The 24,263-nt window shown below is 39.4% G+C and overlaps 1 protein-coding gene across 9 annotated transcripts in view; it reads left to right on the top strand.

Moving 5' to 3' along the window:
* Nucleotides 1–24,263, top strand: part of MAST2 (microtubule associated serine/threonine kinase 2) — a 226,814-nt gene that overhangs the window by 143,054 nt on the left and 59,497 nt on the right. For all 9 annotated transcript variants that reach the window (XM_063345048.1, XM_063345051.1, XM_063345047.1 and 6 more), the window contains 2 exons: nt 15,783–15,874; nt 22,629–22,704. In XM_063345048.1, the coding sequence (XP_063201118.1) occupies nt 15,783–15,874; nt 22,629–22,704 (168 nt within the window). The remainder of the gene's footprint in view (nt 1–15,782; nt 15,875–22,628; nt 22,705–24,263) is intronic.

Raw genomic sequence — 24,263 nt, 5'->3', positions numbered from 1 at the left:
GCTCCTTCACCTTCAGTTTCTTAGTTTTTAATTTGGTTTTGCATCGCAAGAGTGGGTTGCTAGTGGTATCCCGACTATAAGGCACATTTCTCTATAATGATGGTTTCTGATACGTACTAAACATCCTGAAGGGCTTCACTCCCATATGGCTTTTCCTACATTAGGAGGCAAATGGGAAGGACTCCTCTTTCTCCTTAGTACATTATGTTGAAATGAGCTCTCTTGTGCAGCTGGTGGGATTCTCGCTGCAGCTAATGGTACTGTAAAAGTGAACCATCTGCTCCTCCGGCCAAAGTGGCTGGATTGTTTCTTCTTGAGCGTATTCCCGGAAGGACAGAGAAAGTCAAGAGCAAACTGTAAATACATAAGAGTTTGTCATGGGAGGGGTGACATAAACATAAATCAGATTTACCTGTCAAGCTGGTTCTGTATAAATATTTATGATGTTAAACTATAGAGGAAATACGAGAATTCCTTGGTTCAAAGGGCACGTGCGGTTGGTATTCTAGTATCGGCCGTACTGAGTGAGGCATTACCTATTGAAATTGGATTATGGAAAGACAGAGCATCATTCTGACATATTTAAATTAAATGTCTCTGTTTTTAAATCCTTTTGTTTCTTTGTGCTTTAGGCACGTCTTGAATATACTCTTACAATTTTATCATATTACCAGGAGTGTAGAAATGTGCAAGTGGGTGTGTGTGTTGGCTTTGAAAAATTTACTTAGAATGGTGATTTCTCATGTTTCCTTGGTTTTTCAGCAGCTTAATCCTGTCTGGGTGGAACAGGCTGCAACTATGGATTTTAAATAATTTCACTTTTGTTTCGTGATTTTCTTTTTGCAGCGTTAAAACGGGGGAGATTTGTGTACTGAAGTGACTTGAAAGATAACTCCGGGGGGAATCACAAAGGTGGATTTCTGTTAGGAAGGATGTGCTGCTTTTGTGTCCACAATTGCCATTGGTGCTCTAATTCTCTTTCCTCTCTTTTCCCTTCGGTGAAAGGCCATCAGTGACACGGTAATTTAGTAATCTGTTAAAATCACAGAATTAACTACCCTTAAAGTGCTAAACATTCCTAACATAGCAAGACAACTCTAAAATCGGTGATTCTGTGGACATCTTTGTATTTCATTGTAAACAGTTCCTTGGTGACTAAGAAAAATGGTCTTCATTATTGAAATATTCACAAACAATAAGAGAAGCCACCTTTCACTGGGACATAAATGACTGAGTGGGAAATTACCAGGCGTCCCAGAGAACATAAACGGTGTTTTCTGATGCACTGGTGTATTTGTGCTAACTTTTAAGCTACCATAACAGGACCACGTTAGACCCTGAGTCCACACATATCCCTTCAAATGTATTCAGTATCTTTTTTTATGCTGATTCATCTAGATTGACATTAAAAGCTGTGTGTGTCAGAAGGATGCCACCTCCTCCATCTATACATTGTCACTTTGAAGACAAACAATTGGTTTGACGCTAGCAGAATACTCACTTCTTTGTGGTAACATAAAGCTAATCTTAAAAATGTGAGTCTATGCTATAATTAACTTTAAAGTGACAGCTGTCACGCCACACATTTCCTTGCTCAAATGAATAAAGTAAGAAATGTTTCCCTTATGTTGGGAAGGATGTGAAAGACCTGGAAATGTGATGCTTTTGATAACGTTTGCCTCCAATTTTTTACCTAGCTCAGTGTATTAAATGGCCTCCTGTTACCCCTAATTGGAGAGGCAATTTTATTCAAATTACTTTTGCTAATATTTCAATATGGCCTTAGGGCAAAAACACTGCTTGGGGGGAGAAAAAAATTCTACCTTGTCTTCTGAAAAGCTCTTTATGAGAATAGTCTTTTGGATTGTTTGAAAATGTAATGGGCATTTTGCTCGCTAATGGATGAGTTTTGGGGAGCTTCTAGTACACTCTCCATTACAAGATATTTGTGCTACTTAGGTATGGTGAAAGAGACCGGTGTGCCATGAATGGAAGGAAGGTCCACCTAATATCCAAATTAAGTATAACGATTCCAGGAATACACCTGGATTGTTTGTAATTCCTAGTTTATTCGGGATTCTGTCTGTGTGAATCAGATCTTAAATTAATTTTCATTGCTGTTGGCTATTTCCCTGCCAGACTAAAACCCAAAGTGTCCTGCAGGGTTAACACTGAAGTTTTCAGCCTTGAAAGCTCTTTGTTCAGATGGAAACTCTCTTCTATGAACACTTGGCTGTAGCCCAGGACAAACCAGTTTTTCAAGTCAGAACTTTTGTGGAGAGGAAACTGAGCAACACATAAATCGTTGACGATTTCATGAGTTATTTGGATCCTTCCCATGAAGGAGGCTGCTGAATATAAAATAATTTTACACTGATGTTTTAAGTGAGTGGAAAAAATATAGGCGAGAGAGACTGATTTCTGAAGAGGAAGGAGGAGAAGGGAGATTCTGAACTTCACAGAGGGACACCAAGATCAGTGCTATTATGGAAAATGAGACAGAAAAATTACATACTGGCATGCGTTTGGCCTGGAAATGTGCAGTTCTTGTGTTTAATTGAAGTCGACACATTTGGGTTTTGGAATCCTCACAAAGTCTCTGCATCTGCTTATTTCAACTGTTGTTTGTCTCTTGACAAGTGAATTTTAAATCCAGAGTGCCCATCAGCTTAAAGCTCTGGGATGGACGTGTAGATTTATCTGGTTTCGAGGAACCTTCTCCCGTGCTTTGACGTTTGCAGGTCCTTGTTCCTCTTTGAAGAGGTGCTGGGTTGTGGTGAGGAGCGAATTAAGAGGGGTGTTCTCTGGTGCACTTGGGATTCCCATTTTTTTTAATGGCAGCTGAATGTTGATGTTAACTAGGAACTGTACACCTTAGGGCAAAATGTTTTTTATAAAAAGCAGACCTTATTTAAGGAACGGAGAGAAACAGTGTATGGCATGTCATCTTCTGTCACCATGCACCTACCTGGAGGCAAATAACTTAGTTTTCAATCAGGTGCTGAACACTTAAACACTTAGCATTGATCACCATCTCAGTTACCATATTAAGAAAGTATACATTTTTTTTCAAAGCATTAAGGAAAACGCCTTTGAAGTGATGTGATTCTACATTTGTAGCTAATTATCAGATATTCCCTGAATAGTTTTTCCTGGTCCATAGCCCAATTTATCTATTTTTTTGCTATTATTTTGAGGACTACAGAGTAATACCTAAGTGCTCTTTAGAGTAGATTTGCAGATAAAAGTATAAGCACTTCAGTAGTGAAAACTCATCATTTATTCCAAGCCTCTTAAAAGTTTAGGTTTTAAGACCGTTCTGGTGTGCTTGCTTTTGGTACTACTTCAGCTGAATGTGGAAGGGTCCAGAGAATCAGGGTGCAGAAGGGGAACGCTCACGAGTCCTGCACAGGGGACTCCTTTGTGCCAGATGTGAAAACCAAGCCACCCGATAGCAGTCTCTCTTGTTCATAGTTTTAGGCAATGCTGTGCAATGAATTGGACATGTTTTGAGACTGTAAGCTTAATAAATCACAATCTTTTCTACAGAGTACCTCAAGTTTGAGGAGTCGGTATTCAACTGTGATATTTTATATGAATACAAAGCTTAGTCATGTATTGAAAACCTAAGCAAATGTAATGCTTATATAGCAGTATGATGCTTGCATTAGTCTCCCCATATCCATGACTGCCTGCTGTGCTTACGTAGTACTAAGCGTAGCGCTTAAACTACTTCAGACTTAATAAAAGATGTAAATGTCATTTCATGTGTTTTATTTGGTGCTGAAGGAGTTACTTTGGGTATCACAAGACCCTGCCAGTGAGGATGTACTAGAGGAGAGCCACCGGGACCCAGAGAGACGTGAGCCTCTGTAGAGTAAATGTTCTGCAAGCACATATGAGAACAGTCTTCCCCTGAATCTTTGATCTCTAAGGAAAATAGCTTGAATCCCGCGGTGGCATTTGAAATTACTTATTTCCAGTATATTGTATGTTTTCCTGTCCTTTAATTTTGTTCCGGTCTTGATTGCGTGGTAAATTAGTATGTTACAATTAGCAGACTTAATTTAAATTAAGCATGATTACTATGGAATTTGAAGACCTGGCTTTCTGCAAGTGTTTGCATTTGTCTTCCTCTGTGTCTTCATTCTGCAATTGTCACAGGTCTCATTTGGTTTCATGCTGGCTTCAGACTTTGTGGCAGAACAGAACAGGTACGGCGAGACAGCTGGGATATGACAACACCCGGCTCCCAGAAATGTATTTTACAACAATCATTTACTTCTACATAAAATTAACAGTCTTATCTTTCCCTACTTTGTCTCAGAGAAAATTTGGGCCATGTTTGCCTGTGCCTGTGAGTTTGTGCTGAAGTTTGTTACGCATCTTTTCTAAAAATAATACTTACCTGTTTCTAGTTCTTTTAATTGTGAATAAGTACATAAAGCATTCAAAAAGCTTTTAGTTGTTCCTTCTTTTGCTTTCTGAACAAATTTTAGAAGAGGTGCATTTATTTAATATCTGTGGTTTTTTTAATACCTGTGTAAATTATGACTCTCTGATTTACTGGGGTTTAGATTTTTCCTAATTTCTTTTATGATTCCTTTTTGTCACCACTGCTACCATCCATTTATTTTTGATACATTCATGTATTTGTATTTACTGTTCTCCTCTGTCTTACTGTGAGTGGAATTGATTTTGATTTTAATGTTCAGCCTTCTTAAGTATAAACCAAGGATACTTTCTTAGGCGATGGCAGAACTGTTTTACCCTTTGGCATGTACTGCAGCAAGTTTTAACTCTCAGCTTGTGGCTTTTAATGTTTGTGTTTTTCTTCTGCTTAGTTTTTGTGAATGATTGTTTCAGCTCCGAGCTCCAAAAATTTCAAAGCTCTGTGTGTGTGTGTATCTATTTGTAGGATGTGTTTGTATAGTTATTAAACTGGAACGGCCATCCTTGTATGAAAAATTGATAGCAATTGGATAATGAACATTTGGCTCAGATAGCAAGTCAGCTTTATACAAAAGAATGAGTTTTACCATGTAATCAGGCTTGATTGTTTGAGAAGCTTAACCCTTGCTGGAGATCTGGGGGTTGCTCTGAGTGCCAGGGTGGGATCCGCACCCTGCGCCTCCCCCTCTTCTGCTGCCTTTTGCGGTTTCATTGCCCCATTAACATGAAATGCCTTCTACAGGCGTAGTTTCTTAATATTTTGAAGTAGACTGCTTATTTCATCTGCTCTACGCTACAGTATAGTTAGCTAATGTATTTTTGTAAGTATTTTTTTCAGGTCTTTTTAAGTTTGTTGGTTTTGTCTGAGAGAGTGGTTTGTGGACAGATCTGCCTCCCTAAACGAGCAAGGACCAAATATCTGAATTTCCAATGGTGTACTGTATCTCTCTACGTGAATTTATAGTAGTTGCTACACTGAGCATTTTCTGTGTCCACAGAACTCCAGCTCCTGTCTGTCAACTTCTTTGACATTTAGAGCCAACTCTTACCTAGGTATCCTTTTTCCCTCTCTGCCATTCAATGAGTGTATTGATTAGAAGCGTCCCAAGCAGCACTTCTTTTCTCAAAGCTGTAGGGAACAAACTGAGCAATATGTGTTCTCTCTGGATGTCTGTTTCGGATTACAGCAGCACTCCAGCGTGGGCATCTGGCCTTCCTCTTGCTTTGGTGGGGAGCAGCTCTGCCCAGCGCCTCCTGAGCCCAGACGGGCAAAGCACGGCACCTTCTTTTCTGAGACAGCTTAGTCCTGAACAAACGCCAAAAGTTTTGTAGCTTACTTGCTGAGGTTACAGTTTTGTTAAGCTCGGATATTTTCATAATGTGTTCTTTAGACTATTATCAGCCTACCTTCGCAGCCTCAGGCGTTGCTTGTATTCCTTTTTAGAGATATTTTTGAGGATTTTTCTCCCATCTTTGTGTGTGCAGATTGTTTTCAGTGCTTCTGTTTGAAGGCCTTTGGAGACTGAATGTTTGTCCGTATGTGCACACATACACATTTTAATAGTTTCACAGGAGAGTGCTTTTGCCCCTCTTGAAAAAATGAACCTTTCTTCATCGGACTGTCTTTAGAAGTAACTTGTCCTTACTAAGAAGTGTTGCGAAGTTGATGCTGATTTGGTTGATTTTTGTTTTTTCTTTATAAGAAGCTGCAATGTTTCGCTTTGTAAGAAGCAATAATGTTGGGAAATATTATTGCTTTAGAAAGGGGATGGTCTTCTATAATGAAAATACAAAGTGCACTCTCACCTTTTAGTTTAGAAGCAAAAATATAAATTTAAAGTATCATTGTGAGGTAGGCAGATTGAAACCGAGACTTTGATTTTCTGGGTCTACATCATGATCTACTATGCTTTGCTATAGGGGATGAACTTGTGAATTATTTACCTATTCAATAGATACGGTTTTTTTATATCAAAGCTCTGCAAAATTCGAAAAGGGAGAGCTGCAGTCCCAGTACAATAAAAGAACGTGGTTCTTATAGCAGGCAATAGTTGGAGTGATGTGTGGGTCAGAAATGTAGGAGGGATGAGGGGGTCGATGTACCAGTGGTGCAAAGCACGATAATACATGTTGCAGCTTACCTCGGTGGATTTTATTTAAAGGTCAGACATTTTGGTCCCTTTAGCTTCTGAGATAAATCCAAAATATATGGTAAACCTTTCTGTCAAAGCCATGTAGAATGGAAAAATTGAGGGATGGTGATTTTACCCAAAGCTACCTGAAATTGTGAGGAATTGGTCGTAGATGAGGACTTGGGAACTGGATTTATTGTCTCTGTTGTCTGTGCTCCTGGCATGTTTGTCCAGATGTGGTGCCATGTTCTGTTCAGGCTTTTCTGTACTCTAAGGGATTGGAAAGTGCTTGCAAGTTAAATATACTGGATGGTTCTTAGGAAAGTTGATGTTGTCCGTCTTGTCCCTTGGATTGCTGAGGATGGCAATAAATAAGGCTCATCTGCTAAATAGCAGTAGCACCAGGGATGGAAGCATGGCCCAGTACTTATTAGCCTGAGTTTGCCTAAAAGTCAAAGTAGGCCCGGAGTTCCAGCTGGTATGAAAGTGTACCATAAGCATAAAATTCTCTCAAGCAGGCGCAAAACCTGATGCTCTTCAGTAGGGTTATTACTGTTAATCTCCACAGTTGGGAAGCTGAGTCTCACCAACGGGGCAAAACCTTTCCGGTGGAGCTGAGGAGTGCACAGGACCTCTCTGCCTTTTCCAGACTACAATTTGGGAATAGTCAGCTCCAGCAGCGGGGAGCCCTCAGTGCAAACCAGCGGTGCTGCTGGCTGAGGGACGGGGAGATTTGCCTTCCACCTGCGGACTAAGCCTCTTCAGCTCGTGGTCTGCTGAACCACAACTATTTTCACATTCTCTTTTTTTGGAGGGAAACCAGCATTCAGAGACAGATATCTATATACCTATATAAATATATATAACTCTCTTTTCATTTCCCGTGCTTTGTCTCTACTAGGGTTTCCTTAGAGTAGTGTCTGCGCTGGCATTTGCCCTATCTGGCAATAATCAGGTCAAACCTGATAATTTGTGTGAACTAGAGGAATGGCTTTTCAACTCATATCAAGTTGTGAAAATCTATGTAGTTACAAAGGTATCAGTGGCACATCATCTTTTATGAGCTCCTGTATAGTCTATTGACAAGTTTTTGGCCGTGAATCATCACTAGAAAATAAACCCCGTTTTTTTTCAGGGAAAAGGTTACCTTTTGATTTGAGTATTTAATGTAGGAAAAGTGTAGTTTTTATCGCCCGTGTGTGTTGATTTTGTTTGTCTAACCTCCAGAACATGTATTTTTAAAATCTGGCATATAATTTAATTGCAAACATCTTAGTCCCATTTACATTGATAATGTTCCCACCCTGGTTATTGCTTTACTCCACGACCGTGTGAAAGTCTGCGCTCTGTGCAGAAAAGGCAACTCCATTGACACAGTCTGATTTGGACAATATTTCCAAAATAATGTATTGTTAGAAGAGCTTTTCAATTAGATACGTAATTTATCCTCGCACTGAGGTTTGAAGCTGCAATTAGCTGATAAAGAGCTCATTTGTAACATTTTTTGATACTTAAACTAAGAAAATGCTCAGAAACAAAATGAAGAGGACTGTTCATGTTGTGTGCTACGTAGCAACTGACTGACTTTTTGTATTATTTTATGCAAGATTTATATTAAACCTCCTCACTTTTGAATCTTGGAAAGCTGTTTCTTTTCATTTTCAGCTTGTACGCTTAGTTTTCTCAATGCGTCTTTGGGGAGTGTGTTTAGAATGGGTTTTGTTATATTCCACACCTGTATATGATTGTAAGCTACATGGTAAAAAGATTTGAAACAATATAAAATCACTTTGTCATTTCATTCTTGAATTTGTTTGCTTGAATTTTCTGGAGGAAAAATTGTGATAAACCATATCCCATTAGAATTGCCGAGCAGAGACTTATTTAAAAAGCGGTTATGCTACATGAACCATTTAATAATAGAGTTGGAGGAAATGGGAAATGAAAGTATGCAGTTATGCTTAGTTTTCATCGAATCATCCTTTCACACTTTGTGATGTAACTTCATGGCAGTATAATGCATAATGCAACTGAAGTAGGAGACAGTAATGCTTGAGAAGGTTGGTATGTATTTTCTCCTATTAAATAACATCTATATTTATTCTGGGGCGACTCTTCCATAAGAGGTTTTTTTTTTTTAATATTTTCATATAAGAACGAAGATAGCTTTGGAACGTATTTGCAAGGGAGGAATATTTCAGAATAAAGTGGCGTGATTTAGTTGAGAATGGCTGTACCAGTCATTGTAATTTGTTGTGACATTTCATTTTGTTTGGCTTTGCAGAGTTGTTCCGGTGTCGTTAATAATGCAAAAGTTCTGGACTATACAGCACGGTGTAAGCAGGTGTGCACCAGCCTCAAACATTAGGCAAATTAGACATAAATTATGACAATTTCAGCCTTTTCTTTTGTAATTTCTTAACTCGAGGTGATGCTGCTTCTTGAATTTGAGCTCTAAATGAAGAAATAAAAGGGTGTATCTCACATTTACCTTGTTCTAGATGAAAGGAAAATGGTCTTTGATGCAATAAGTTAATTCCTAAATACTAGGGTGTTAATTTTCCTTAAAACAAAAGAACCAGTCTGCATCCGATTTATTGCATGCTTTGTAAGTCTTGCATTGCTCAGTGCCTTGTTCACTTCAGTTAATGTGTGCATTAGCATGCTGAAATGCGTGGCATTATGAAAGAAGCTGTTCATATTTTTTCCCCATGCTCTCTTTGGGTATCTGTACAGAAGCACAGCCCACACCTTGCAAGTTGACTACATCTTTTCTCTCCATGCTCCTTGTCTCACAGAATTCACATCTTTCCACAGTTATCCCCTTACTGACTCTAATGTACTGGTACCAGCATGAGGCATGGGAACACACATCTTGAATACAAAAGGGAAAAGCTTCAACCGTATGGGCAGGATGGCAGGACTTTTCTTTGGTTTCATGGCAAAGTGGTAACCACTTTCCAAGAAGACTTTCTTGTGCCTCATAGATGACTCTGCAAAGTTTCTTCCTCTGAAGCAGCTCATCCATTGCACGGATCGGGATTAATATGAAGTAGGTGCTAAAAAAAAGGAGGGAGGAGGATGAAGTTTTTCATCTGATGTGGAACACCCTTGAAGTGGAGTCTGCAGCAGCCTGGTACAACGGTCACCTACAGGAGGCTGAAAAACTTTGTAGCAAAGTGGCCAGATATAAAAAAAAAAAAAAGCTTATTTGTCCAGTTTATTTCCTCTTACGAGCTTGAAAACAACAGGCGATGCAAATTCGAGAAGAGCCTGGCTTATTGAACACCTTGCATCTGTTTCTGTGGTTGTAGTCAGCATGGCTGTAGTAACTAGGCCATGCAAGGTTCCTGTGGAAAAGGATCCTGCACTCCTGCAGTTGGTTTTAGTTCTTATTTTTCTTTAAGGCTGAATTCCTTTCAGTTATGGAGTTCAATCATATTTGAAACTCTTCGATAAGATGGGGGAAACAGGAATACTGCAACACGGTCTCAAAGTCACAGGAGTTGGGGTTTGACCTTATGAAGGAGTTGCACCTAAAGGCTTTTTTTTTATAAGGAACACAAAGTAAAATTGTTAAGGGTGGTTTAAAAACAAAAATCTGTAACAAGAGAGATCCTCAAGAAGATAGCACATGGATTATATTGGTGTTTTTAGTGAGCTCCTTCTCCAGAAAAACCCATGAAAAATGTGTGATGCAGGGTTAGGTTGTCAAAATGGCACTAGTAACACGTAAAGGTTGCAGTAATAAGGATAGGTTTTTAACTAGAAAAATTAATTTTGTAGTAGCACTTTGGATTGCTGTAAATGGACTAAATCCAGACGAAGATGCTGGAGTAGCTGAGAGTTTTACCTGGCTGCATGGCAGGGAAAGACAGTCTCGAAATGCCCTGGAGAAAGAATCCTCGGTTGTTTGGTCTGGACAAAAATACAGGCAGGGATTAAAATTAAGGCTGTTTCCCTGCTCATGGGACTCAATGAGAGGAAATATATGCTGTTTACCTGGGTGACACAGGGAAGGGGGTAATTCTGTGTCTGTTGTGATGGAGAATCTGTCTGCGATCTTTAAAAAGCTGCTTGTTGGACTCGTGCTTCCATCCTTCAAGTCTTAAGTGAGCGTAACTGTGTTTCCTTAAGAGAAAAGAAGTGTTTATTATAGGAATGTGCAAACCACCAAACCTACACCGTGAATAATAACACTTTTCTCCCCAGTTATTCTAGGATGAATAACTTTTAAACTATTCTTGAACATGAAAAAAAAATAATCAGTTGAACCAGATGCTTACTTATTCTTATCTATTTTAGAGAACTAATTATCCCTGTTGTTGGTAGTGCTAAAGCTTACAAAATTGCTTCCATCTTTGAATTACTATAATTAAGACAATAACTTCCACATCTAGTTAACGTTGCTGCGCAGCTGGTGCATTCATTGACATGCAGATTTTGGATTTTGTAAATTTTCTGCCATTGTGAATAAAAATTTTAAATACTTATTTTCATTTCCAAAATGTCTGTTTCTTATAAAGAAGTCTTTGTAAAGCAAATCAACTGAAACCAAACTCCTGTACCATCAAAGCGGAATCTAGTTAAATTTGGTTAGGTGATAGTATATTTTAGGAAAATACGTAACCACAGATACCTTTTGGCGGTATGATCGCTCTGAATTTTGGATCCCATTCTGTAGGGATTTGGGCTCACTGAATTAAAAGTCAAACCTGGAACAAGTCTGGTGTTGGACTTCTGAAATCTTATTTAGAGAGGAGTTATTAGTTGATGCAAGGGTTAATCCGGCACACTTACAACCCGAGGTGGTTTACAAAACTAAAACTTTGTAAGTAAAAATCACCAATATGAATAAAATGCATTAATGATTACTAACCAAAATGTGATTTAAGCTATACTTTTTCCTGTACATCTTTTTACTTCAAGTTGATTTCTATCAAAGTCTATGAGAAAACTCGTGCAATTGATGCTAATCTTGTTTACTTGCATATTCAGCAGCGTCAACCAAGAGACATTTTTCAAGGCCTATAAATTTAGATAGATTTTGAGCAACTTCCTTATCATTATTCATTTCTAATAACCAGCAACACTATGAAATTACTTGATAGTGGTATTGGTTATTTATTTTTAAATTGGTTTTCGGTGGCCCTTGCTTTCATTACATGAATGCCTCGTGGACGCTAATCAGTTTTGCTCGCTGAGTTAGAGATGTCCCCTGAGTCAACTGCGAAAATAAAGAATCAAATATTGATTTATGCCAAAACTGAAGCATTGATTTCTTTTTCAGGCTGAAAATACATGCGAAACCAGGTGTACCAATGGTGCTTATTTGAGAGGCTCGACATCGAGTTGCCTGTTGGTGGGTGGGAGGAGGTTTGTCAGGGTGTAGTTGAGGAGCAGCCGGGCTGCCTGCAGCTCGCAGGTACGCTACCAAACGGCCTCATAAATAACACTGGCCAAGGACGCTGGCTCCAGAGCACATTTCAGTGGGTCCAAAACCAGTGTCCGGTTACCAGACCCATGTCCGATGTCCCGCAGTGTTCAGTTTCAAGAATGCGCTGGGAACACTTCAGTACACGTAACAAATGTTATTTTTACTGCAGGCAGAGAAGTTAACTCTAGAAATAGTAAAAGCACAATTTCCGTAGTGATGGCAAAGGCATTGTTTCAAATGTTTCGATATCCACTACCGGTTTTGCTGTGCGTGTTCAGAATTACATCAAGTTGCTCTCGTGCTCTCACAGATTTCTAGGCTTGGGTGGCAGGGCAGGGCAGGGGGTGGCATCAGGGGTGTTTCACGTTGACAGCCCTCCAAAGCACTCCGCTGGCTGGAGCTTGACCCCGCAATTCGGGGCAGCATGGAAACTCTGCGCTCTTAAGATCATATTTTGCCTATACTGGAAGACCTGGAGGAGGGGGGGTGGGGTTGTTCTCTGAAATTATGAAGTGGGATCTGAGGGGGGAAAAAAAGTTAACGAGACCCATAACAAATTGTGAGAGGAAAAGGAGGGTCAGGGTCAGGCTTGCCTTGCACTTAATGAAAATAGCAAAACTTTGGCTTATAAACAAATAATAATGCTTGGAATCTCTCTGGACTGGTTAAGAACTTTCTTTTTTTCTAGTTAAAATATTCAGAGATATATAGGTAGCCTTTTCTCTTTCTACTTTCTCCTTCTACTCCTGTCTCCTTATTTCTTAAGTAGCTTAAATTATTTTTAGGGCAAGAAAACATATAGTATTGTTTGGAGAATTCGTGAACAGTAATAAACAAAAATTAATGCAATTTAAAGGGTTAATAATATGATCTCCTCATTATCATTGGCCTTGTAGCTCAGTATTGAGCCCAGTACCGTCTGTCTGGCTGAAGTGTGTCTTCCAGGAAATAAGGAACTTTTTCTTCGTTTGAACTGTTTCTGCCAAGGCTTACATTGACTAGTTTGAATTTCTTTGGCACAAAGTCCTGGTTCAAGCCAGCTTTGCTTCTTTCATATTTAGCTGTTCTTCTGTAGGAGGTACTCAAATGCTGTCCCAGTGACTTCCTGGGAGACGTTGCCCAACTGAAGTCTTTGTGTTACCTCCTCCCTTCCCCCCTTTTTTTGTATTTTTGTGACCAGCGGGACTTACTCTTGTTCTGTAGTTTCTCTGGGATTCCAAGATCTATTTAAAGTTTTCTGTGTTTATCCAGAGAGCTCTCTTCAACCAGTAGAGAGTATGATTGTATTTGTTTGTATATTTTTCACATCATATAACATAGATTCAAGAAATAGAAATTCTGGTTTTAGCCTGTGTTTAAGCTTTGCCTTGTTGCCAACACACATGGTTCATAGAAAAGGCTAAATGGGCCAAAGTGACGTTCCCCCTTCCCAGGTTAGAGATCCAGGGAAATTGAAACTTATCCAATGCCGGGGGGTGTAAAGAGAATTATGTTTTATTCCTAACTTGGGGCTTTCACTCTGAGCCATTCCCTCCTGTGTGGGTACATTTGTGTAAACCTGACCTATTTTAATGGGTCTCAGCTGTGCTTGCGCTTAACCCTTTCTCTTTTGGTGCCTTATCTTTGCAACCACAGCAGAGAAAACGGGTTTGTAAAACTTGCTTCAATTTGGCGAATGCAGGCGAGCAGTTAAAAAGCTCTGAGTTTGGGACAGTTCGTGTTCCTTGTTATGCTGCGATTTAAATATACCAAGTTTCCATAGCCAGCTCCAGACATCCCTGTGGTAAAGCGTATTTTAGGAACTCTTTTTAGCAAAGGGATATGACCATAGAGGATGGCGCTCTGTTTTCTCATTGTACTAGTGTTTTATATTGAGCAAGATCTTAAATTCTTACCTTGTAATTTGTATTAAAATAGTGAGAAATTTTTTATTTCTTACATAGTACTATGTATTATATTAGAGTACTCAGGACTTCCGTGTTGCGAGAACGATTTCCTGGTAATACAAACATAACGTTTATCTGGTATTAATGTTGGAATTGAGTGTTCTGGGTTTTTTGCAACCATTACTGGAATAGGGTGACTGAAAACATATTTAAAAAAAATCCTTGAACTGTGATTTTAAGCTTTTGAAAGTCAGGCTGTTGGTTTTTCCATACGATGCACACAATGGCAATCAGTTCTTGGATGGACTGTTGTTGAATAATACATGAATGTAAATGGAGATTGTATGGAATCAGTTGGATAATTTTGAGGAATGCTTTAAGTACACTAAAGAGCCTGAATAGCAGTTAATGGTGCTTCAACTTTATTACTGTTTATTATAGTTGGCAGTGCAGTTGTATTTTTTTTTCTGCATCAAGTTCTCCAGTTTCCTATAGAACAGCAATAAAAAAAAGCTTACAAATAATAATAGTCAGATGCACTGTATCCTGTGGCAGAAAAACAGTTTTGCATTAGAGTGTAGTTTTTGGCAGTCTGAGCGTGTTTATTGTTGGGCAGCTCCAGAAGATGGGCCGGTGCAGGAAGGATGGAAGCAGATGTCAACGTTTGGAGCTCTGGAAGCGAAGAGGCTTTGCATGGGCTTGTGATAACCCAACGTGGAGCTTCACCGGGCACCTCCGGAGCTGGGCCAGCGAGCCCCTTGTTCAGCCTCTGCTCAGCCTTCCCCGCTCCTGTCTGTTCTCCCAACCCCTATCAAGACCAACATGATTTTAGTTACCTGTTTTGAGATCTGCTGAAGTCAGCAGAAATGTTTCTGCCGTCTAGAAAGCAAGTTAGAGAGGTACAATGGATAAATGTATGTAGCTTTAGTACTCGGTCGGTTGTGAGATTTTGCTGGGAACTTGGACGGTTAATTCTGTTTAAACAACAGGGGAAGCGGTGATCAGAAAGAGATTTCAATATCTAGTTGCCCTTGGTCACAGCTCCCATGATTTAAAAATGTTTCCCTTGCCCGTTACAATTACTTTTATCGTCTTTAAAGCCAAATGTTTGCTGCTGGGAATGACAGGCTGGGAAGCAAATGGAGGAATGCATCATTCTCTTCATTTGGCTAAGTTCTGAAACTCCTGTGGGGAAAAAAATGAACCCCACCTGCCTCACGCAGAAGCGTCGCGTTCTTTGTTGGAACAAAGTCATGGCAGTGAGTGGAGCTGATTCGGCAGAGGGCTTGTCTGAAACTTGCTGCGCAGAGTTTTCTGTCGGTATTGCCACACGTGTTCGCAAAGATTCTTGAATCTCAGGTTTTAAGTTTTGTTAGTAATCCTGCTCATCTGCTGAATTGTGCTAACACTTTGCTTCACGATTTTAACTCTGCCCTAAGGAGTCTGCTCTAGTTTCTTATGGTAATAGCCAATAATTGTAACAGATTTATTTGCTAGGTTGGATCTTGGTTAGAATATCTGAAGCACTCTGGGGTATTTTACAGTCTTCTGCCTTTTGTGTGATTTGCAAAGCATGAGTTGCACACGTTTTTGTGAATCAGGAGTATGTTCTCAGCTATTTGTAGTGGCCTGTGCAGCACGAGATACAGTTTTTATATTGCTTCCAGCGTATTAAAACACTTGTTGCTGATAAAGTACCTTTCATCCCCCAATGTTTACTTCTTTGCAGGGTCACCACTGAGATTGAGAGCGTGAGGAAATACTGACCTAAATACTGAGAGATTCCACCTTAGCTGAAAGACATTCTGCAGGACCTGCCTTCAGGTGCTTTTGTTTGTCTGACTGTGCCTTATCATTTATCTTTCCTTCTTTCAGCTGTCGGACAAGCAACAGAAAGAGTTTGATCGTAACATCCAGCACATCTCCAACTCTCCCACGACCGCATTCCCCTCTTCATGGACACGCAGGTAACTCCCTAGGACTGCTTTATCTGGGAATCATTAGGAAAAATGTCAGTGCTCATTGTAGTGAGTTGGAACATATCGATACTCCACATCAAAATATGCTCTTTGAAACTTAATCTGACTATAGTTTTTCACCTTTTCTAACTTGTGAGAGGGTCTTTATAGTATCAAAGTAAATGTTTTATGTTCTCGTCTGTTCTGCACTTTCTAGTTCACTACCATATCTATCCTCCACTCTTTCTGGGGAATTCAGTCCTCTTACGTCCTGCAAAAGAAGCTGAGATGGAGAATGAAGTAAAATAAAATAAATACATTTAAGTAAATATCTTGTTTTGGGTCTCCTAGCCTGGTTAATTTGTGCCAGCGATTTAACTGCAGTTCTCATGAGAAGAAACATCCTGCTTGTTTCCGTATGCCTCCGGCAGCCCCTCAGCTGTGCAGTGTGCCATCTTATGGTCTCTCTAGACGTTTAGGATTCTCTTCTTTTTCTTACGTTACTGCCAGTTTTACCATGGCAGCAACTGGGAAATGCTCATTTCAGAGCAAATGAGCAACTGCTTTTTAGTCATCGAGGTGAAGTGTGCGGAGAGGTTTTCTGTAGAAAAAGAAAGAATGATCGTTCAGCCTGCAGTTACTACAGATTTTTCAGAAAGGGTCACGCATGCAGATTCAACAGCTTGCCTGAACAGCATGTTCCCTTGATGTTTTTATTGCTGAGGGAGGTAGGTGATGTGTGACTACATTGTTTTCGATATTTCAAAATGCCAGAGAAGATGTTTGGGCTTCAGGTATGGCCCTAATGGGCACCAGTCGGTAGCATGAAACAGCTTGAACATTTGTGGCGCATCATCCACAGCGGAGCCTGTCTGGAAGCACATCACTGTTGCATGTAAGACAAGTAACTGTTGTTTTCATTATAATCAGACTTTCTTCCTCCTACATGGCAGTATGTTCTGTAAATCCTTTCTGGAGATTGAAACCAAGGAAATGCTGAGAAAGAACAGCAAATTGATAGTAGCTCAGCTAGAAGGAGCCATCTGCTTCTGTCTGCAGAGCATTGCATCTCGGGAGGCGGTATCCAGCCTGTTGAAAGGAAAAAGAAGACCAAACTTATTGTTCAGGGATGCCCATGAAATCCTTAAGTTTGTATAGAAATTCGCTTGGGAATGCTATAAAGCCCAGTCATATAGAAGGCTGGGAAATTTTTAATGACATTGTTTGATTGAAATGACCCATGATTTTCAAATTAAAAAGTTAACAATCTTAAAAGTAGTATATTAAAACCATTTTCTTTTTGCTTCAGCATCTCAGATAAAATACAGGGCCAAAAACGTGCATAGAGCAATTCCCTTTCACTTCAAACTCCCTTGGTTATGTTATGTGTGATTATAATAGTGATAGCTTTGTAAAATTTCATTTCAGCAATGCATTTTTCCCGATAGGGATTCTCCACTTAGTTATGTTCTGCTCTTTACGTTTTCTTAGAGTTGAGATATGTTGGATTTAACAAATTCTAAATTAGTTGTACAAGCCTTTAACTAAAGCAATAGAGAAAGATGCTCCTCAGAATATGGAAGAAGTATCCTTGCTTGGTAGATCGTTGTCGTGATCATTGCTCAGGAAACAAATGCAGAAATGTTTACAATAGAAACATTTATATTTTCATTTGTTTTGCATTTCTCCTCTATTTAAAAACTGAAAAATTGCTCTTAGTGGTTTTGATGCTGTCTCAGGCTTTACAAGCTTATCTTTTATTAGAAGTATGTGACTGTCTTCTAGACACTAGAGTAACTGATCAGTGGTATGCCGTCTTTCTTCAGCAGTAATTGTCAAATATTTCCATTTTTTGTTCTGATGTTGCATATGGAATTTAAAACTATTAATTAAAAGGATATCCTTTGTGACCTCCAAGAATAGCCAGTAGAGCACAGGAAGATAAATTACTTGTAATTTGAGTTCTCTACCGGTGCTATATTTAGGAGTCTTCCCTGGGAAAAATAATTTATTCAGGAGACAAAAGTGGATGAAATTTAGAGTAGTCTCACAAATATTTTCTTAAGAAATATCATATATGAGATGTGAATTTGAAAACAGGCTGTGATATTTGTTTAGTATTTGAACAGAATCTATCAATCTGTTTGTTCAGGCACATAGACTGGTAAGTCACTAAGAGAGGCTGGAGCCTCTCCCTGGCCTCTTTTGTCTGGAACACGCTCCTCTTCTGCCCTTCTGAACCTCTCATGAATCAAAGCAAGCACGCAGAGCGATCAGGGAGGCTTTCTAAAATGTTTCTGTTCAGAAACCACTCTAAAACCGAGTCCCGTATAGCCCTAGCCTCAGGAGTTATTCTTCTGTACGCGATGTGAAAGTCGGTGGGTGTGATGCAGCACAGTTGACTGTCCATCGGGCAAACCTGCCTCCTAATGAACACTGATCCAGGCAGATACTACCTGAAACAGCATCCAGATAAGATGCCAGGCAATTTCATATCCCGGAAAATTTAGAGGAAAAGTAATACTTCAGAGATCTCAACATTTGAGATGGAAGTATATCCAAACAATTTTAACTCTGACATGAAATCACTTCTGATTCAAGAACGCTTAATGGATTTGAAGTGTGCTAATTCAGTTTTCCAACTGTACGAAATAACATTTTCCAAAATGAGCTGGGATCTTGATATAGAGAGCTGTAGCTTTCAGGGGAAAGTCACTCGGCTTATCTGGCCACCCAGACTTGGATTGAAGTGACCAGTTTTAGGAGTACAGGTTTGAAAATCCTCCTTTTATTCTAAATTCTTTTTCTTTCAAAATCAGAGGGGAAAAAGTTATGTAGCAATGTTCCTTACATTTTTTTTTTGTATTTGTTTGAATCCATTTTTTAAAAAATCTGAAAAGTACAGAGAAGGTGTGCACCGTACACCTGTTATAGCATACCCATCAGGAGGCTGGTTACTAAGTAACCATTAGATTATATTTTAAAGCGAAAAGCTTAAAACCAATCAAAGAAGCAAAACATCACCTTTATAATTCAGTAGGAAAAAGACAGATTCTTACAGCTGGATGATTGAAATTCAGGCTGGTTTAAAACTTACTTTCCACAGCTGTAAGGTAGCCAGGTTGCTCGCTGGCTTCCAGTGGAGACACTTGTCACCGCTGGGACCTTTGTCCTGCTCCCGTCTGTAACGGCAGGTGGAGGAGCTGCTCGCAGGCAGCACCGTGGTACTGAACTAAATTATTCTGCTCTTTTGCTGCAAGTTCAGTTCCACCTTCTGGCAGAAAAATGGTTATTACTAAGGCCTCTATTTATATATTGTTTTTAGAGTGGGCAGAGGATGTAACATACCGCTCTACATCCTGCCCTGGTTATCAAAGCTGCAGTTCATCAGCATTTCATGTGTGTGGTCCTCAGGTAGTGTGAGAGCTGTATGTGAGACAGGGTGCTCAAGCTTTTTTGGTCATTTTAAGATTCGTGTGTGCTGGAAGGCAGCTAATTCTGTAGCATGCAATAAAATCTTTAGCTGCTTGTGTTAATATTCAGCAAATAATGTTAGTACGTCCTACGTAGAAGACCACAACAACTTTGGGTTTTGTACTTATTTATTTTTACAAATCTCAGAAGCTGTTTTTACAAAATGGTTCTGGTGTGAGTTTTTGGACTCATTACCTACCTGATGAATGTCATGTCTCTAGATGGTACCTGAGACTTTCAGCTATTACCCCTAAGGTCCAGTTTTGTACTTTGAGGGCAGTGGATGTACAGATGCTTTGGCTGCATCCTTCTTCCTGTGTCCGGAAAATGTAAAGGTTCAGTCCTGAATTATTAACGTCCGTGTAACTGTGTTGATTTACTTAATGGCTAATCATTCTATGTAACAGCCTCCCATGAGACAGAATCATTTCAGGTTCAGTAGTAGCCAACTATAACCCTTGAGCAACAGGGGAATTTACCTTTGCTAACACAATAAATAGAGTTTTGATCAGCCTTGGTGAATGAGAGCATTGCACTAAGGCTTCTCTTATTAAAATTCCTTCAACTAGAGCAGATGCAGCAGTACTGGGAAATTTTAGGGAAAGTAGTAATTCCCCTTCTCCCTGTTGTTGTTTTAAAAACTTCACCCAGACTTGAATTGAGTAGAAAAACTAATTGCTTTTCATTTTAAAACTAGAAGCGACTCACAGGGGATCTAATTAAAATTCCAGTGTCTGGAAGGAAATATGCCTTATAAATCTGAAAAAGTAGTTGCTTAAAAATTAGTATTATCTCCATACCAGATTGTGCAGGCTCCGATGATTTCAAACACCCACATACTTAATTTCAAAATTTAAAAACTGCCATTACCCAATTTGCTCAGTTATTCTGAAATCCTATTTTGATCATAATCCGGAAAGTATGCAAAAGATTGATGAAGATATAAAACAGCAATGACAGTTCATTGCTTGTTTATAACAGCATTGGGCAATGGGCTTTTTTGTTCAAAAAGCTCCTCCTGACGCAGTGGGGTTCATTGGCAGCACAGCTTGAAAAATGGGAAGGCAAAGGCCAAGGTTCCCACCAAAACGGGCAGCCTTCCTTGCTTTGTTAGAAGATCTACATAACCATGGAAAGGCTTTGCTCCCGATGCGTTTCCTCCTCACCTAAAATGCTCTTTTAGCTTTCTGCTAGCAAGTAAATGGTGACCCCAGCCCTAGCCGTGTGCTGCTGCCAGGACATGCGTGTTTATGCACCATTGACTTGTTCGCTTTGTGGCCATCGTAGCCTTCTTCCATCTTTCCTGTAAGCTTGCAGTGCCATCTAGACTGTCACAGCACTCAGTCTGCTCCCAATTCAAAAGCAGCATGATGCCTGTTTTTCCACTGTGACCGTAAGAATTAACATGAGTTATATATAACAAATTAAAACAAGCTTACTAAGTGAAGCACCAAAAATCATCTAGTGATCGCTCCCCTTCCCACTTGGGGTATACTGGGAATGGGTTAAATGGTGTCCAGTTTTGGGTGAAGACTTGCATTGTGTTACGTTACACTGTGAACTCCTTAGTTCTTAACTAACAACACAAAATAAAACCAAGCCAAAGGAAAACAAACCTATTGCCCAAACCCTTTGTTTTTAATTTAGTTTGCTCTTGATAAAGCAGATTGTGGAGTGGTCTGGAAATCACTTACCTCTCTAGTTCGCTCATCGCCCCTTGACACATGTTAGATCAGCCTGGGGCTGCTTTAATCTCAACCAGCTGCTATTTTTCCCCCTGGTGGACTTGTAGACCAGATGGAGTTTGCTGGCCTGTGCCGTGCTGTGGCCATCCTCGTACCCCAAGCGCCATCAGCTTGTTCTCTTTCCTCCTCCCTACCTGCCCAGGCATTCTTGCCAGGTCTGCACACACCTTGCTCGCAAGGAGTCGTGGAGAAATCCTACTGCAGATTTTTGTGAACCGTTTGTATAGCCGACGTGTGAGTGAATGTTACCTTCAACTGGGCACAGTGCTTGTATTCCATTTCTGCTCAGCGTAAGAGTTAAGGTGTATGAATAACTTGGGTTGAAATTAATGCAGCTTAATTATAAGCGTCAGTACAAGTGCTGGATGGGACCGTAACCTCACAAGCAGTGCTGGCTTGGGGGCGAGCTGGGCACCCAGTACTTCTCCTGAAACAGAGACCTTTGCAGGTGACTCATCACTGATGTTTGTCTTTTCAATATGACTTCTAAAATAAATACATTTTTATATGGGATCTAAATTTGAAAACATTTCTGATGACCACAGTTATGTACCTCGCAGTGTATTGCTTGCCCAGTATCTGTTTAGTTTTCCTGTTCTTATTTTGATGTTATTTTATTGTCTGTGCACAAAGAAATTGCTGTTGGCGTATGCTTACTATGTATAGTTTCTCTTTTGTGCTTGTATTAAGGATCTGAAAGAGCAAACCACTTAAGAATACGCCTGACAGAAAACACACTTGCTGACGCTTCTAATTCATCCATAACTTTCAAAGGCTTCTGCAGTTAGTCTGTAAATGATTTTGGCTTTCAAAAGGGCTTTCTATGAAATAGTTGCTTTTCACTTTGAAATAAAATCCATTGCAATGTACCACTTACCGACCATATGCTTACACATCATAGGACAAAGCCCAGGGAAAGTATTCTTGTGCCAAGTGAAAATTAGGTGTCATTTTTTCCTCGCTGTGTAAATTCACTGGAACTTTCATTTTCATAGTAGAAGTATGATTTCAGGAAAGTGGTAGTTAGGGTGAATGCTGATAGTTATAGCCTGATCATCTTACATGCGTATAGGCCTTTTATTAGCATGTGCTGTTCCTTTCGTATGTCTTCTTTTTTTTTTTTTTTCCCTCAGTGAATTTTGCATTCAGCCTTGATGTACGTTGTGAAGAAATACTTTCTTACTATTCCTGAAACTGTCATCAATGTCATTTCTAACCCAGGTTTTTCATTGAGAAGTGTTAGGAGAAGCTCATATATAGAAATTATTGCAAAGTATTAAGAGACTGTATTATGCATGTGTGATAGATTACTTATCTGAAAGTAAGAAAGAAAATGTACACCTTAAATTATTTTAAAAGGAGGAAAAATACTGATACATCCATATCAGGACATTCAAATGATCAAAGACTCAAATCTCCATATTTTCAATTATTTGTGACTGCAACTTCCAGTTGAAAGTCTTTCTGCACAGTGAAATCTTACTCCGTTTGTTGCAAACGTGAATGAAATGGTTTAGTTTGTTTGTTTTTATTTTCTCAAACAGGTAGCAGCCCCTTGGACAGTCCCAGGAACTTCTCTCCAAATGCACCTGCTCATTTTTCCTTTGTTCCTGCCCGAAGGTAAGGCAGGATCTGTTTTCTCTGGACTGGCAAGCAAATAATCTATATACTTTTATTTAGAAATGGCCTGTGGGTTAGAAGTTTTTTGATTGTGTTTTACTTTCTCTGACAGTTCCTATTTTATTTTATTTTATTTTATTTTATTTTATTTTATTTTATTTTATTTTATTTTATTTTATTTTATTTTATTTTATTTTATTTTATTTTATTTTATTTTATTTTATTTTATTCTTTTTTGTTTAGATTTTGGCAGCACTCAGAAATTATTAGGTGCTTTTCGTACCTAGAAGAAGATAAAGTAAATTAAGTAGTCAGTGCTGCCTAGGGAGTAGGCAGCATTTCTCCCAGAAGGATGACATGTAGAGCACGTGATATAACAAATAATTCAGTCATAATGACATTAAACCCAGTTATGATTAGGATAATTGTATCTTAGTCGTAATCCTAGATGCTCTTCTCACCGAATAACTGAGGCGTATTCTAAGTGTACTGATTTTCTTTGCTATGTCTGCACAAAGACGTAAGCATACCTAAATGAGGTGTGCACAGCTGTGTGTGCATTCATTCACTGCTTTCTGACTGGTAGCAACTTTTTAGTTTTCTCTGCTGTCTTGGGCATTGGTGTTAGGAGTACATTATTGCTCTAATGAGGAAAATAGCTGATAATTGATATTGCAAGTCCACAAGAACTTCTAGAAGAGCAGCACTGAGTGACCCAAATATGAAGCTATCATCTGTCCTGCGGCGAATGCTAGACGAATGCTGTATACCAGACTGGTGGAAAGAAATCTGATACTGTAGTGATGAATTTAGTGTAAGGAATAGGACAGAAAGAATAAAGACAGCTGAGAGAAGCAGACAAATGGTATATTGAACGTCGTATCCCAGCAGGTAGGCAGAAATGGATAATGATATAGAAAGTTAAGTTTTGTGGAGAAATAAAGAACAGGGAAAAAAGAGAAAAAGAGATCCCAAGCAGGGCTCGGGCATAGTAGCAGGATTATTAGATTCAAATGTGGGCAAGATACTTTGGATTTGCTAAACTCTGCCTTGGCTGAAAAAAACCCTGTCCGTGTTGAAATGATCTGAGAACGTGTAATCATCCAGAGAGGAAGGAAGTTTTCTGAGAACGACAGATTTAGCTTGAGGACTAGTTAGAGAAAGGATGGGACTCAAAACTTCAAAGAAGAAGAAAGGGTTAGGATTTGATGAAACAAAGGTACACCCGTTATCTGAACGGCAGGTAAATCCTGGAGTTTTTCTCCATTGAGGTGATCTGCTAGAAGACCTGGTGCCCTTGAGTCCTGTTTGAAGTAGACTTTGGTTTGCAGGTCTTATGTAAGAAAAAACTTTATGATAGTGTGCGAAATGCGACAGACTGGATTTGTATTCTCCTGTTGCCTCAGAAGGAAAAATTAGTGTTTTGCCTGCTGGTAAAAGAATTCAAGTGGACTCACAGCACCCACCTATATTTTTATAGAGGTACCTGAGCCTGATGTGGGTGTATTAAATAAGTTCTGCTGAAGTCAATTGAATTTTTACCAGTTTTCACGGTATCT

Source organism: Chroicocephalus ridibundus, chromosome 8, assembly GCF_963924245.1.
Source record: "Chroicocephalus ridibundus chromosome 8, bChrRid1.1, whole genome shotgun sequence".
Lineage (NCBI taxonomy): Eukaryota > Metazoa > Chordata > Aves > Charadriiformes > Laridae > Chroicocephalus > Chroicocephalus ridibundus.
The sequence above is the reverse complement of the archived record's forward strand: the minus strand, read 5'-3'. Positions and strand labels throughout refer to the sequence as shown.